The sequence below is a fragment of the Salminus brasiliensis genome, chromosome 5 (assembly GCF_030463535.1).
Source record: "Salminus brasiliensis chromosome 5, fSalBra1.hap2, whole genome shotgun sequence".
Lineage (NCBI taxonomy): Eukaryota > Metazoa > Chordata > Actinopteri > Characiformes > Bryconidae > Salminus > Salminus brasiliensis.
The window spans coordinates 45,430,011-45,446,852 of NC_132882.1; the positions used below are offsets into that span (position 1 = coordinate 45,430,011).

Sequence of the window (16,842 nt, forward strand, 5' to 3'; positions counted from 1 at the left end):
AAGAGCATCAGCAGAATAATAGCAGTCTGATTGTGAGTCCTGGTGGTCCTGCAGTTCTCTCACCTCCCTCCAGATGGCAGCATTCCCCAGTGTAATCAGGTTGGACTCCCGTGCAGACAGCTGGTAGGAGCCCACTATCATCACAGCTTTGAACTTAGCCTGACACACACACACATACACACATTCATTTTGGATAAGTGTTCACTGACTTGCTGTTATACACAACCTCACACACACACACACACACGCAGAACTGTTTGTTTGTGTTTACCTGTCTGAAGAAGTTGTCATGCACTCTTCTAGCAATGCGGATAAAGGCTGTCTGTCCTCTCAGAAGCTGCTGGATTTCACACACAACCTCCATACACCATGCCGTGCTGCAGTTCTACACACACAAACACACACACACACACACATGTTACTTAATCCAGCAAGTCAAAAAATGAATAAATTATAAAACAGGTCTGAAATAACACCTTTTTTTTAGACTTGATTAATCGATTAATCGACTAATTATCATGCATCTGCAGTGATTCACAGGCATTGAGTCCATAACAGATCTGACTAATCGACTAATTGATCCAGTATCTCCTGCGCTGCCGTGGTTCGAAGTTCTCTCTGTGTGGTGTAGGCAACAACACAGCAGACGTTTTGTCCTTAGCAGACGCTGCTGCCGACTAATTGACTGATGGACTAATCAACTAATCGACTAATCTGCCAACTGAATAATTGACCTATAATCCCCTAACTTTGCCATTGCCATGGATTAAAGCTCTGTTTGTATGAGGGGTTACGTATTCTCTTTTGTAAAAAAGAAACAGACACTGCTGATGACTAATCAGCTAATCAGTGAATTCGATTAATCGGCTGACCAACCCATTATCCTCTCGGTTTTCTGACTGCCATGTTTCAAAGCTCTGTTTGGATGAGAGCTTTTTCTCTTTTGCTGAGACGATAACAGACATTTAGTCCAAAGCAGATCAGCGATGACGACTGATTAATTAACTAATCGACCAAATCAATATCTATAACAGAGAAAGCAGACGACTAACTGACTAATTGGTTAATTGACAAATTGATTAATCGACTGATCTATCCGATATCCCCTTTTCTTGCCATTAAATGGTAATGTACAGGGTAACAGGCTATTTATATTTATGTGGGGAACAAAACTACAGAAGTTGTGTATGTACTAGACACTGCTGTCGACTAATCGACTAACCAACTAATCGATTAATCGACCCATTATCCCCTCTGTTCGCCACTGCCATGGTTGAAAGGTCAGTCTGTATGAGGCACAACTTGTTGTTTTGTGGGGAAACAAGACAAGACAAAACATTTTGTCCATAGCAGACACTTCTAGCAGACGACTAATCAACTAATCGATTAATCAGTTAATCGATTAATTAACTTGATTAACCAAGTATCCCCCTCTCTTTGCCACTGCCATGGTTCAAAGTTCCATCTGGGAAATATTTCATTTTGTCCTTATTGTGGATGACTTATCGACTAATCAACTAATCGACCTAACCGACTAATCGACTAATCGAGGGACCACTTCTTAGGGACCACCAGACAATCCCACCTTAGCTCTATCCCTATGTGTCGTGACTTTGGTTGTCTCAGGGACCAGTTCGAGAACCACTGTCGAGGATGACCAAGCAGATGTCTCTTACCAGTATCTCATTCTTCTTCATGTCCTCTGGGTGGAGTGGACGCACGTCTCTCTGGGCAGCTTTCAACTGAGCCAGGTCATTCCTAATGCTGCAGTTTACACCTGACGCCTACACACACACACACACACACACACACACACACACACTTGCATGTTACTGGAGCTTCACCCTTAATGGTACTGTCATTAGTAACTCTTACTGACTCACGGACTCACATTGTGAGAGAAAGCGTCCACCACGGAGGAGAAGACCCTGTCTCCTGAAGCTACGGCAGGTAAACTCACAATCAGCTCCAGATTATTGACCACGTAACAGCCCAGATTCTGAACCTGAACACACACACAGAGTTATGACATAACTAACCTTCTCAGGGTCCAGTCTTACTGACCGTGAGAATGATTAAGGCTTCCTTGCTGGCTGACAGCTGGTGTTACCACACACCCTGAAGTGTGTGTAGAACTCTGGTCCTGTCCCCTCTGAGACGGTTCTGGTGGGATGGACCTCGTACCGGTTCAGATTGGAATCACTGCGCGGAACAGACCAGTGAACAGTGAGTCACCCAGTGTTCACACAAAGTGCATAAGCAGGTCAATTAGAGATTCCTGAGAAGCTGAGAATGTTCACACGCCGGACTGATGAAGGTGGAGGAAGACTCGCTGACTCACCTGGTGATGAAGAGGTCAGGCTCATACTGAACTACGGTCTGCAACTGAACTGTGTTGTCTGGCAGAGTGCCCTCTCGCTCAACACTGTCACTGTAACACACATTGCATTGGGATATTATAATACACACACACACATTTATTTATATATTAATTTATTTATCAGAACATTATGACCACCCCTGGTTTGGCCTGGGACGTCACAGATCAGATGCAACGTGGCCGCGTTTGCTGCACCCTGAGCACCACGCAGTCGTAGTCCGCAGTCTGACTGATGCCCAAAAGGGCATGATAAGAGGGTACCAGGTGGAGGGTGTGGATGCTCCACAGCGTCATCCGAGCCAAGGGTGGTTATTCCCACTGTTAGGTAGGTGGTCATAATGTTCTGATATGACTAAATATGACAAAATATAATACAATATCTTCATTAAATAATCTAATGCTTTTACTGTTGGTGTATAAAGCATTATATGTCATGTATATGTCATGTGAATACGCTCTGTGTGTGTGTGTGTGTGTGTGTGTGTGTGTGTGTGTGTACCTTGCTGCCACTAGCTTCATCTGGATCTCATTGACAAGTGATGTGCAACTGAACTCAAACTCCAACATGAAGTTCACCTGAAGGAGAGAGAGAGAGAGATTCAGTGTGTGCTGAATTCAGTATCTTTATTTATTTATTTATTTGTTTGTTTGTTTGTTTGTTTATTGTAATCAAGAGTAATGGAGACATGTATAGTACCTTGGACTGGGAGCGAAACACGGGGTAGCTGACATTGCAGGAGTGAGTGTTGGAGCTCAGAGCCGTGCACTCGATCTTAAACTGGCCGTCCTCCTGAAGAAGAGAGAGAGAGGGCGAGCGAGAGAGAGAGAGAGAGAGAGAGACTCAAGTCTGAATAAGGTCCAAAAAAAGCCAAAATAGCAACCTGTCTAGTGCGCCCCCTAGTGGTCGCCAATTCAATTCTGACGACCACCCTTCTAAATGTGGATGCTTCTGTTGGTTGCCACGGCGACGTATAAAGCAGAAAAGCATTTGTTTGGCTCCGTTATGCCCCGCCCATCTCTCACTAAGCTCCGCCTAACTCGATGCTAGAAGCTAGGAACTTTCACTAAAGTCAATAAACCAATCCAGACTCCGCCCCCCAATGTGTTCTATCATAGCAACCGCTGTGAAACGTTGTGTGTGTGTGTGTGTGTGTGTTTACCCGTATACTCAGGCTGCTGAAGTGCAGGTTTCTAGAGTAGTGCAGCGTGAGACTGGTGTTATAAGCGTTCTCCAGACGGTTCTGGAGCTGGACCTCCACAGCTAACCGTCTGCGGGGACTGCGGATCACGTACGGCTGCTGCCTGCACACATAAACACGCCCTTACATTCAGCTAATCAGCAAACAATGATACAACACTGACCCCAGACCTCTGTTAGACAGTCTCTTCATACCTTGTTCCAGAAATGTCCATGTGGGCTTTCAGAACCAGGTCTGTCACACACACATCGTCTTCTCCACAGTCTTTATAAAAAGGGATCTAACAAACACACAAATCACCAGACAGAAAAATATAATGATCATATGATCCACACGCTCATTCTGACAGACTGTAATACACTACAGGAAGTGTAGAGGGCGCTCTATAATGCTCTATAATGTTCATATGATCCGCACGCTCATTCTGACAGACTGTAATACACTACAGGAAGCATAGGGGGCGCTCTATAATGCTCTATAATGTTCATATGATCCACACGCTCACTCTGACAGACTAATACACTACAGGAAGCGTAGGGGGCGCTCTATAATGCTCTATAATGCTCATATGATCCACACGCTCATTCTGACAGACTGTAATACACTACAGGAAGCGTAGGGGGCGCTCTATAATGCTCTATAATGCTCATATGATCCACACGCTCATTCTGACAGACTGTAATACACTACAGGAAGTGTAGGGGGCGCTCTATAATGCTCTATAATGTTCATATGATCCACACGCTCACTCTGACAGACTAATACACTACAGGAAGCGTAGAGGGCGCTCTATAATGCTCTATAATGTTCATATGATCCACATGCTCATTCTGACAGACTGTAATACACTACAGGAAGCGTAGGGGGCGCTCTATAATGCTCTATAATGCTCATATGATCCACACGCTCATTCTGACAGACTGTAATACACTACAGGAAGTGTAGGGGGCGCTCTATAATGCTCTATAATGTTCATATGATCCACACGCTCACTCTGACAGACTAATACACTACAGGAAGCGTAGGGGGCGCTCTATAATGCTCTATAATGTTCATATGATCCACACGCTCATTCTGACAGGCTGTAATACACTACAGGAAGCGTAGGGGGCGCTCTATAATGCTCTATAATGCTCATATGATCCACACGCTCATTCTGACAGGCTGTAATACACTACAGGAAGCGTAGGGGGCGCTCTATAATGCTCTATAATGCTCATATGATCCACACGCTCATTCTGACAGGCTGTAATACACTACAGGAAGCGTAGGGGGCGATACAGTAACAGTGAATGAATGAATGAATGCTTGGCTCACAGTTTTCTTCACCGTGGTCGGCCAGCCTTCGTCCAGTACAGGGCCACTCTCAGTGTCGTTGATTTTGAAGCGCAGGGAGAAGCTGATTGGTCGGATGTAGTCCGCTGTGTCCTGTAGTACAGAAGGACAGAGTGAAGACAGTGGGCTTCATACTGGTTATGTCCAGGCTGGTCAGGCTGATCTAGCTGTCTGTCTTTATTTATTTATAAGTGTGGACTCACAAACACATGGAAGGGCAGAGTCTGGCACAGGGTCTCCCCCACTTGAACTCGGACCCCTATCACAGTCTGCCTCTGGGAGTTGGAGTCGAACAGAGCGCGTGCGGACAGCTTCCGGTCGTCCAGCATGGCCCCCACCTGCAGGTCTGCAGGGAGACGGGGGACAGTAAAGGAGTGGGCAGTTTGACGATATCGGTGCTGTGCAAAAGTTTGGGCACCTCTGAGCAAGTATATGAGCAAATTAAAGGTGGCGTGTTTATACGTTAGGCGATTTTCCCCTTAATATAAATAAATGAATAAATAAATGAAGTGTCTGAAATGGCATATTTATATACCCCCCCCCCCCCATATTCATACAGGAATGCCCCGTGCAAGGCTGGCGTACCGAAGCGGGTGCCGTAGGCTCCGGGAGAGCGGCTGTTGGCGAAGAAGCAGGCGGAGGCTTCAAGGCAGGCCGACTCCCGGCCGCCCCTGTGGCAGTTCTTCTGGATGACGTTGATGGAGTGCGGCTGGAAGGACAGGCTGACGTTGATCTGGACTATACTGCGAGACCTGAACACAAGAACACCGCGGAATCAAACGCAGGCAGATTAGCCATGCATGCTAATATTGCTAACAATGCATGGATGTTAACAGACACCGATTAGCATGACACTAACCATTTACCTTTTTATTAGCTTTGGGCAAGATTAGCATGACTGACCGAAGCTTTCCTTTAAAGAATTGCTTGAAATGTAACAATACAAGACACAGCAAGCAGCCATAACATTAGAACCACGGTATTAACCTGAATAACACCAATTCCAATGGTTGCGATTGTCAAGGGGTGGATTTATTAGGCAGCAAGTAACATTAGTCTTGGTACCAAATGCCATAGCAGGACAGCTTCTGAGGTCAACATGCCTAGGCGGGTCAGAGCTGTTCTGGCGGCACAAGGTGGGACCTCTGCGGTATGGCGCTCTACTGTAAAGCTGTACAGGTGTGGAGTACCTGAGGAGGACGGCGCTGCCTTGAGCTCCAACGGCAAGGTCCAGCAGCTCGTCGCCGTCCAAATCCAACAGGGCGCTCAGGCTGCGGCCAAAGTACTGCAGGCCTGGAGAGAGGGAGGAGCCAGAGATACGCTACAGAGGCAGAGGGGCAGGGAGATGGAGAGATGGAGAATGGGTGAATGTCAGGTATCACACAGTGACTGGTTTATAGCCCCCGATTACTGGTTTTACTGGTGTCTAAAGGTTGCTGGAGTAGAGCTAATCTAGTAATGGAAAGTTTGGGCACCCCTCATGGTCAGTTTTACTAACACCCCATTGATCGACAACCACAGAAGGTTCTAGCTCTCGGAGGTTCTCGAAGTCGTCTTGCTCCACTCTGCTCTGCTGAGATCTAATCACCACAGACGTTTGGGTAGGGGGACTGTGAGGAGCATGGGTGGACTGACCGACCCAAGATGTGACCCTAGACCATGCTGTGGCTGTACTGTTCACGTTACCTGTTTGTACTGGGGTATTATATAGAATTCATCGCCGTGGTAGATGTACAGCGCCCCCTGATGGTCGTCCTCTAGCGGCGCTCCCACCAGCAGGTCGGCATAGCCGTCGTGATTGAGGTCCGGAGCCACAGCCATGGCGTAACCAAACCGAGCATCCTGGGCTTTCGGCTGCGCCTGTAGAGTCCCGTTCGGAGCAAAACCGTCCTGAGGTGGGAGGAGACAGGATGAGAGCAGATGTCCACTGATGAGCCAAAACATTAAAATGAGCCAAAACATTAAAAACAGTAAATAAATATCAGCACAGTCCCATAAGCTCATAATAGGGTTCCAATATGGGTGTTAGTATTGTGCTGCCATGACATCATCTAAACCCCGCCCCCCAAAGGCCTTGTTGGCCTACCAAGTCATCCACATCCAACACAGCTGCTAAACCTCTCAGACCCTGTGTTTAACCCTGTTTTTATCCAATCATAACAATAGGATCTGCACACAACTGCCCATTAGTGGTCAGGGTTTACTCATTAATAATCATTCATTAATAATCAATAATTAATATATTGATATTTTCTCACACCCCTAGTTAACATCGCTGCATGACACCCCTCCCCGTGCCGACTCCTCCAGTGCTGCTTCTTACCCCGTCCAGACAGTAGATGTAGACTTTCCCCGTCTCCTTGTTTCCAGCTCCCAGGAACATGGGAGCAGCGATGAGGAGGATATCTGTTATCCCATCCTGATCCACGTCCACCGCACACACCTCACTGCCGTAATACGAGCCAATCTATGAGAGTCAGAAAGTCATGAACCACGTTTACCACCGCACAGTCCACACACGCCAGTGGCCACTCCACAGCCTGCCGGCACTCCTGTACCTGTTCTCCATTGAGGGCCTGTGTGATGGTGACGTCTCCATATGGGCTAAGGTCAAACAGAATGACCTTTCCCTTGTGTTTGAACCTGGGGGCTCCGGCCACGTACAGCCTCCTCCAATCCCCTACGATCACTGAGGACACGGTGTAACCTGTAACATACACACAAGTGTCCATATCTAATGTTATGTCACATTTGTATTATATACATGTCAATAGGCATTTATAGTTTTCCTATAGTTTTCATGTCAATAGGCTTTCCTTAAATAAGAGAGGGACAAGCGTTGCTTATTGCCCCTAATCAGGATGTAGTGGGTCTGGGTTCCCCTCTGGTGGCTGGGGGTGGCATAGCAGGTTGGCCAGGCACAGTCTGCACCCTTACAGTAATATTTCTGCATCATGTTTTAGATATATATGTGTATATATATATATATATATATATATATATATATATATACAGTATATATGTGTGTGTGCATGTGTGTATATGTGTATATATGTATAAAGTGTCTATATATAATAAAATGTCCCATATATATTATATATGTATACCTAATAATATGCCACATTTATATTATATTATATTTTATATATATATATATAGTATAAGTATCTATAATAGTATAAGTAATAATAATAATTCCATATGTTTTACATATCTAGATGGAATATTAGCTAATGTTATTAGCAATATTAGCAGCTAATGTTACCCAGGTAAGCTGCATGGTTCTTCAGCTCCAGAGGAAATTCTTTCTCGAAAGCCTCTCGAGGAGGCACGATCCTTCCATCGCTGCTCTCTTTCAGCACCCCTCCTTCCCAGTCGTACGCTCCCACCATCCCAAACAGGATCCCATCCTGGAAAAGAGCACAACACAAAGCAGCGCCATCAGATTTCCATCCCTCAATCCTGCCGACTCACCCTGTAACGAGTACATCAGCAGTCCGCGCTGGCATTGTGTACTCACCTCCAAAACATGTGTGGAGAAGCCGATCTGGGACATCTCCATGAGGAAGGCACTTTCGTTGTATCCCAGTGTTCCTGTCACCACAAAATACGGAACAGTACATTACAGAGGCATCAGCCTGACCCAGAACCCACTGAAGCAACACTGCACAGTAGAACAGTGTACCACCCTCTGGACCCTCTGCGAGTTTTGGTGGTCTTCCAGATCTGACCTTTCCACAAGCTAAAATACTTGGCTTGATCTTTCAGGTCTTTCAGATCTTCAGACAGTTGTTTAAAGGAGCTCGTGTTTGATTAGATCAAAAGATTGCGTCATAGGGGTCAGACGCTGACCCTATCCTCTCTGTGCCCACGGCCACGTCCATACAGTCTACACCCTCATCATCCTGGCACCCCTCCCTCCCTCCCTCCCTCCCTTCCTCCCTCCCTTCCTTCCTCTCCTCAGAATGAAGATGGCACGTCCTTCAGCCCCGCTCATCTCCAGCTCGGGCGGCACCTTGCCCTCCCGGCCCGTTCGGGTCCCGTCCATCCTTCCTCTAACAGGATGACATCGTGCTTTCCCGCACCTTCAGACGATATTCAGCACGACAGCGACGTCGTCACAGCAGGAAAACCCACCCCAGTGAGGGGAAGTAGTACTTAGAAGTACTTAGAATACTAGCAGATAGAGGTCAGGATGATACACACCGGACCACCCCTTTAACTCATCTGCCCATTGACTTCTATTATCAGTGAGATTAGAGTCAGTGAGTTTCTGCTCTTTACTGAGTTCAGGGAATCGTGTAGAAATGAGGGTCTGTGGTGATGGACCGTACTCTACAGATACAGCAGATAGAGGTCAGGATGAAACACACCGGACCACCCCTTTAACTCTTTATCTTCCCATTGACTTCTATTATCAGTGATGGAGGCGGGGATTTGGTGGTGGTGCTTGGTGCTTTTTGGTGGCTGCTTACCCTCCAGACTGAAGATGCGATCCCCCAGAGCGTCTACGATGTCATTCAGCGCCGCTTCGTCCGTTACGTTAAAGAAGTACTTCTCGTCCGGGTCGCTGGCGATGTACTTGATCTCATTGATGAAGGTCTCTGGATCCTGCTGCCTGCGGATATAGTGACCTAGAACCTGAGAAAGAGACAGACCGACGGAGAAGGAGAACATTAGACGAGGAGGTCATGGGAGAACTACGCCTACACCTCCACAGCACTGCAGAAGCACCTAAGCAGATGACCGAGACGCACACGAGGACGGAGCAGGTGGCAGGAGAAGCGGCAGGAGAGCCAGAACACCTCCGCACGGACGGGTCGGACCAGGAGAACATCACACACACACACACACACACACACACACACACAAACACACACAGGCCAGAACATCTACTGGCAGCTCACCACTAATGAGAAGTCCTTTATGTAACTTTGGATTCTGTCCAAGATCAAGCAGGGGACTCGTTTCCTTACACCCCCCCCCCCCCCCTACACACACACACACACACACACAGCAGAATGTCCTCTAGAACCTTCTGGAGAACGTCAAACTGACCCTTGAATTCCATTCATTATTCAGTTACACACATGGCGACTGATCACTAGTCTATTGTGCAGAGTTGCCAGATACACTATATGGACAAAAGTATTTGGACACCTGCTTATTTACTGTTTCTTCTGCAATCAAAGGTATTAAAAAAAGAGTTGGAGTAACTTGTTTCTACTGTCCAGGGAAGAAGGCTTTTTACTAGATACTGGAGGAACAATTGCTGTGAGGATTTGATTGATTGCATTAGTGAGGTCAGTTGGATGTGGGATGATGATGATCACCACCCCACCTCACCTCATCATCCCCAACTTATCCAAAAGTACTAGATGGAGCTCCTCCACCATCATTCCAGGGAACACCTCAATGCTGGGGGTCTTTAAACCCCTATATAGCCCACTCCTGGCATTATTAGGCAGCATGGTGCATGACCTCAATACCATCCATTCGCGAAGTTCTAAGTTCTTCACCTAATGGTGATGAAGACGCTGCCTGATGCCTGAGACACTGTTCTACCAGAGTTCTGAGAAGAGTTGGGCTCTAGAACCTGCTTTTAGAACCAGATCATTAAAATGGTGGAGGGATACATGCTGCAGGGTGTAGTGCAGCTACAGAAAGTAGTCCCTAAAGAAAACTGCATTAGCTGAGATTCTCTATTCACTATTTTACCTTCATCATCATCATCATCATCATCATCATCATCACTCCATATAAAACTCAGAAGACTCGTGAAGCACAATCAGGCTCGGCTGCTGGAATCCCCCTTTAAGCACAGTGGACATGTGGGTCAGACTATGGACCTGAAGGGCTGAAGGGGATATTCCAGAGTCAACAGTAAACAGCAGGAGCTCAGGTTCCAGTGAAAGCTCCTCTGTAATTAGCTGAAGACACAGATGAGGTGAGGTGAAGAACGGGCATGTGGGAGGAGTGGGGGCGCTCTATACGCTCTATACGCTCTATACGTTCCAAGCACGTATACGTATATATCATCTAAGCAGATTCCTCTGACCGGGGGTCCGTAAATCTCTCAGTGTTACTGGAGCAGCCTGCAGGATATCCCCCTGCTTCAGAGCTGGTCCTCTGCCCATGAATATGTTCTGATCTTTCTCTCCAACCCCAGACTGTTTCCATGTTTGCTGCCAGCTGGTACTGGTTTCTACATATAGTCACGCTGAGTGGTAAAAGGAATGGGGCGGGGGTGTGTGTGGGGGTGTGGGGGTGTGTGTGTGTGGGGGGGGTGTTATGGAATTAAGAGCATTCAAGGACACTTCTTGGGCCCATATAATTGAAACCTCAATTTTCCTCAATTTCTGGGAAAAGGCCCAGATACACTGTGTTCACTCCCAGCCCATACAGACCATAAACACACCCATTCAGCCTACAGCAGTTTAGCCACGCCCATTCAGCCTACAGCAGTTTAGCCACGCCCATTCAGCCTACAGCAGTTTAGCCCCACCCATTCAGCCTACAGCAGTTTAGCCCCACCTATTCAGCTTACATCAGTTTAGCCCCACCCATTCAGCCTACATCAGTTTAGCCCCGCCCATTCACCCTACAGCAGTTTAGCCCCACCTATTCAGCCTACAGCAGTTTAGCCCCACCCATTCAGCCTACAGCTGTTTAGCCCCACCCATTCAGCCTACAGCAGTTTAATCCCATCCATTCAGCCTACAGCAGTTAGCCCCACCTATTCAGCCTACAGCAGTTTAGCCCCACCTATTCAGCCTACAGCAGTTTAGCCCCACCCATTCAGCCTACAGCAGTTTAGCCCCGCCTATTCAGCCTACAGCAGTTTAGCCCCACCCATTCAGCCTACAGCAGTTTAGCCCCACCCATTCAACCTACAGCAGTTTAGCCACGCCCATTCAGCCTACAGCAGTTTAATCCCACCCATTCAGCCTACAGCAGTTTAGCCCCACCCATTCAGCCTACAGCAGTTTAGCCCCGCCCATTAAGCCTATAGCAGTTTAGCCCCACCCATTCAGCCTACAGCAGTTTAGCCCCACCCATTCAGCCTACAGCAGTTTAGCCCCACCCATTCAGCCTACAGCAGTTTAGCCCCACCCATTCAGCCTACAGCAGTATCCCTGTGTTAATCATGGACTCTCTCTATGCTCAGGTCGCTAATGTCTAAAACACAGCCTGGTTTTCGCTGTTATTTCTGAGAGGCTGTTTTTCAACCCTCCCTCGAGTGCTTTATTTTTTGTCCCCTGGTTGTGCGCGAGAGCGAGTGGGAGCGAGAGGGGGCGAACATGAAAAACAGCGAAACTCCACGGCTATGCTTTGTCTGGCATGGCATGAAAACAAGCCGTCGCGGTTCGATCCCGCGGCTCCCCTGAGCGAAGGCCTGGAAGCACGTTAGGCCGGACGCCATTTAGCCTCTGTTCGCGTACGAGAGGAAAACACCTCGTCCAGTAGCCAGCTCACGTGAACCTCCGCCCCACGAGCGCCGGAGCCACAGGGAGGTGCAGCAACAGGAACACAGACGGAGCTGTGACGGATGAGCGGTCGGCCCAAACCAGCACAAATAAACAAGCCCTCCTCCGTCTCTCTCACTCCGCCGTTTGTTTCCACTCCACTTCTCATGTGGGCTCCCAGACTTATGCGTCCAGAGTCTGCTCGCTCGGACACAAACAGTACCTCGCTGTGCGGGGCAGCCAGACCCACTCCTGTAGCTTCATTTCAGCACCTTAAAGCCGGAGTTCATCCAAAGAGCTGTCTGAGGCTAGCTTTCTTAGTTTTACACTGGAGCTATGAGGCTAACGTAGCCTAGCGCCTCCAGTACCAGAAGCATGTAGTCCAGCAATTAGCATGGAGCTAACAGCACGATGTGTTGATTTCAGCACTCGGCTCTCTGGACCAAATCCCGTCCTCATTACAGCAAGCTAGTGGTTTAGCTAAGCTAACAGGCTACATGCTAAAGGACGCCACATCTCACTAAAAATAAATTAGCGTTATCTTACACCTTACAACTCCCTGTGAGCTGTTCTTCACAAAACAAGCTAAAACACACCTTATAAACACTAGGGTTAGGGTTAGGGTTTAGGGTTAGTACATAGGGATAGGGTTTAGGGTTAGTGCATAGGGTTAGGGCTCAGGGTTAGTGGATAGGATTAGGGCTTAGGGTTAGGGTTAGTGGATAGGGTTAGGGATCGAGATAAGGGTTAGTGCATAGGGTTAGGATCGAGATTAGGGTTAGTGCATAGGGTTAGGATCGAGATTAGGGTTAGTGCATAGGGTTAGGATCGAGATTAGGGTTAGTGGATAGAGTTAGGTTTAGGGGTTAGGGTTAGTGAATAGGGTTAGGGCTTAGGGTTAGGGTTAGTGGATAGGGTTAGGGATCGAGATTAGGGTTAGTGGATAGAGTTAGGTTTAGGGGTTAGGGTTAGTGAATAGGGTTAGGGCTTAGGGTTAGTGGATAGGGTTAGGGATCGAGATTAGGGTTAGTGCATAGGGTTAGGATCGAGATTAGGGTTAGTGCATAGGGTTAGGATCGAGATTAGGGTTAGTGGATAGAGTTAGGTTTAGGGGTTAGGGTTAGTGAATAGGGTTAGGGCTTAGGGTTAGTGGATAGGGTTAGGGATCGAGATTAGGGTTAGTGCATAGGGTTAGGATCGAGATTAGGGTTAGTGCATAGGGTTAGGATCGAGATTAGGGTTAGTGGATAGAGTTAGGTTTAGGGGTTAGGGTTAGTGAATAGGGTTAGGATCGAGATTAGGGTTAGTGCATAGGGTTAGGATCGAGATTAGGGTTAGTGGATAGAGTTAGGTTTAGGGGTTAGGGTTAGTGAATAGGGTTAGGGCTTAGGGTTAGTGGATAGGGTTAGGGATCGAGATTAGGGTTAGTGCATAGGGTTAGGATCGAGATTAGGGTTAGTGGATAGAGTTAGGTTTAGGGGTTAGGGTTAGTGAATAGGGTTAGGATCGAGATTAGGGTTAGTGCATAGGGTTAGGATCGAGATTAGGGTTAGTGGATAGAGTTAGGTTTAGGGGTTAGGGTTAGTGGATAGGGTTAGGGATCAGGGTTAGTGGACAGGGTTATGGATAGAAATTGGGGTTAGGGTTAAGGGATAGGGTTAGGTTTAGGGGTTAGGGTTAGTGGATAGAGTTAGGTTTAGGGGTTGGGGTTAGTGGATAGGGTTAGGGATCGAGATTAGGGTTAGTGGCTAGGGTTAGGGATCAAGATTATGGTAAGTGCATAGGGTTAGGGTTAGTGGATAGGGTTAGGGATCGAGATTATGCTTAGTGCATAGGGTTATGTTTAGGGGTTAGGGATAGGGATTAGGGGTTAGGGTTAGTGGATAGGGATTAGGGTTAGGTTTAGGGGTTATTTCATTTAATTTGAGTAAAAATGGCTTCAGAAATGCGAATGGGGGGGGGGGGGGTTGTGTTGTGACCCACTGCTAAACCAACTGCTTTCCAGGTTTAGACCTAACCGACCAGTTAGTCCGAGAGTTCTGCTACACCATTAGTCCACTGAGGAGAATGAGATATGCTGGACGTGTCTCTCGTGTCGTGCCTGACAGGCTTTTCAGTGTCTTAATATCGCTGTGGTTTACAGAGACAACTAAAGAGGGCGTCGGAACCAATGGGCCCGTTCTGGGGCGGAGCAGACTCCAGTTCTACAGAGGCTATTTCTGCACTCTGTTTTCATCTCTTTGTGTGGTGGGGTCTGTGGTCAGATCTGTGTAAAGAATGGTCTGTCTTTTCTTTCACAGCGAGACACAGAGGGCCGAGCTGGAGGGCGGGGTGCAGACACGCACCCAAAATAGACCCGCGACAATTATGGTCAGTTAAATAGAGATCGGGCAGTTATGGCAGAATTTCATACTCTGCTCTCATGGCTTTGACCTGCTTCCGTACCTTATAATTTCAGAGGACGTGGACTGGCTGTGTGAGGGTTTGGGTGTGAAGGAGGGACGGGCATTTTAAACATTCCTGCTATTTGCTTCTCCACATTCTTCCCTCAATCTTAATATTTTTAGATTTAGTTATTTATGCTTTTATGATTTTTTTATTGTTCATTTTTCTATTTTTGGTTGATTATTAATTATCTTTGATATGTGTTTTTAGGCTGATTTAGCAGATTGTTAATGTGTTTTAGACACATATAGTGAATTATCGGTGTGATTTAGGCCTATTTTATTGATTATCTTTGTATTTTAGACAAATTTAATGATTATCGTTTTTTCAGTTGATTTGGTTCTTTAGTTGTGTTTTTAGTTGATTTAGCAGATTATTATTGTGTTTTAGTCTGATTAAGTGATTATCTTTGTGTTTTAGTTTGATTTAGCAGATTATTACTGTTTTAAACACATTTAGTGAATTATCGTTATGATAGTGTGTTGTGTTAGGCCTATTTTTATTGATTATCTTTGTGTTTTTAGTTGATTTAGCAGATTATTATTGTGTATTAGGCTGATGTAGTGAATTATCTTTGTATTTTAGATGGATTCAATGGTTAATCTTTGTGGTTTCAGCTGATTTATTGGTGTATTTTTGTGTTGTATTCTGATAAAGAGGACAATCTTTGTGATTTAGGCCTATTTTATTGATCATCGTTGTGTTTTCAGTTGATTTAGATGTTTAGTTTTTGTGTTTTCGGTTCATTTAGCAGATTATTATTGTGTTTCAGTCTGATGTAGTGGGTTATCTTAGTGTTTTAGTTGGATTTAATGATTATCTTTGTGTTTTCAGTTGATTTAGATGTTTAGTTTTTGTGTTTTTAGGCTGATTTAGCAGATTGTAATTGTCTTTTAGACACATACAGTAAATTATTGTAGTGTTTTAGGCCTATTTTATTGATTATCTTTGTGTTTTAGTCTAATTTAGTGGTTAATCTTTGTGCTTTAGGTTGATGTAGTGGTTTATTGTTGGGTTTTCAGCAGATTTATTGGTTCATCTGTGTGTTTTAGTTTGATTTAGTGGTTAAAATATGTATTTGTGGCTGATTTAATGATTATCTTTGTGCTTTCAGTTGATTTAGCAGATTATTACTGTGATTTAGGCTGATATAGTAAATTATAGTTGTGCTTTAGGCCTATTTTATTAATTATCGTTGTGTTTTCAGTTGATTTAGATATTCAGGTTTTGTGTTTTAGGTTGATCTATTGCTTATCTTTGTGTTTTAGTCTAATTTAGTGGTTAATCTTTGTGTTTTAGGTGAATTTAGCCATTATCTTCGTGTTTTGGGTTGATTTAGGTACTTATCTTTATGTTTTGGTCTAACATATTGGCTTATCTTTGGGTTTCATTTATGGCTTTCAATCCCAAGAACAGTGTGCCAACTGTTAAACATGGTGATGATAGCATCATGCTCTGGGGCTGCTTTACTACTAGTGAAAGTGGTATGTTGCAGAAAGTTGATGGAATTCCTCAGAAATCTTCAGCATAACCTCAAACCATCAGCTAGATAGTTCAGAGCGTTCTAACAGGACACGGACCTCAACCCCACGTCACAGGTGGTCATAGATGCTTGAGGTTTGTGTTAAGGTGATTCTCTAGAGTAGCACAGATCTGTGTGTGTGGTGAAGGACACTCACGGCGATGGCGTATCTGGTGATGTTGCGTTTCTCACACTCGATCAGGGCTTCAGGAAGCTCCTCCCCATCATGTGACTCTCCATCCGTCACCACGATCATCACCTTAGTGGCTCCCTCTCTCGCCCCTCTCTCAGCGCTGAACGCCTCTGTGCTGCGGAGGACAGGAATAACGTCTGTTAATAATATATATATATATATATTAATGAAAATAAAGCAGCCCAAGAATTGAACCCTGGGGGGCGCCACAGAACACTTTACTTTATTATTAATATTGTAGTTTTTTAACTCATTTATTAAAAGTGTGTTTTAATAGAGGTGAAATGATCTGCTGGCTTTGT

At 45.8% G+C, this 16,842-nt stretch overlaps 1 protein-coding gene across 1 annotated transcript in view; it reads right to left on the reverse strand.

Moving 5' to 3' along the window:
* itga10 (integrin, alpha 10) overlaps positions 1 to 16,842 on the reverse strand; it is a 37,891-nt gene that overhangs the window by 2,238 nt on the left and 18,811 nt on the right. Inside the window, exons 9-29 of the mRNA XM_072679088.1 lie at positions 16,505 to 16,655; positions 9,390 to 9,555; positions 8,435 to 8,508; positions 8,180 to 8,324; positions 7,473 to 7,621; positions 7,238 to 7,381; positions 6,601 to 6,804; positions 6,105 to 6,235; positions 5,500 to 5,666; positions 5,118 to 5,260; positions 4,897 to 5,007; positions 3,774 to 3,859; positions 3,541 to 3,682; positions 3,078 to 3,170; positions 2,880 to 2,956; positions 2,342 to 2,431; positions 2,118 to 2,202; positions 1,892 to 2,005; positions 1,677 to 1,784; positions 272 to 385; positions 64 to 159 (exon numbers count right to left, since the gene is read on the reverse strand). Coding sequence (XP_072535189.1) covers positions 64 to 159; positions 272 to 385; positions 1,677 to 1,784; positions 1,892 to 2,005; positions 2,118 to 2,202; positions 2,342 to 2,431; positions 2,880 to 2,956; positions 3,078 to 3,170; positions 3,541 to 3,682; positions 3,774 to 3,859; positions 4,897 to 5,007; positions 5,118 to 5,260; positions 5,500 to 5,666; positions 6,105 to 6,235; positions 6,601 to 6,804; positions 7,238 to 7,381; positions 7,473 to 7,621; positions 8,180 to 8,324; positions 8,435 to 8,508; positions 9,390 to 9,555; positions 16,505 to 16,655 — 2,590 coding nt within the window. The remainder of the gene's footprint in view (positions 1 to 63; positions 160 to 271; positions 386 to 1,676; positions 1,785 to 1,891; positions 2,006 to 2,117; positions 2,203 to 2,341; positions 2,432 to 2,879; positions 2,957 to 3,077; positions 3,171 to 3,540; positions 3,683 to 3,773; positions 3,860 to 4,896; positions 5,008 to 5,117; positions 5,261 to 5,499; positions 5,667 to 6,104; positions 6,236 to 6,600; positions 6,805 to 7,237; positions 7,382 to 7,472; positions 7,622 to 8,179; positions 8,325 to 8,434; positions 8,509 to 9,389; positions 9,556 to 16,504; positions 16,656 to 16,842) is intronic.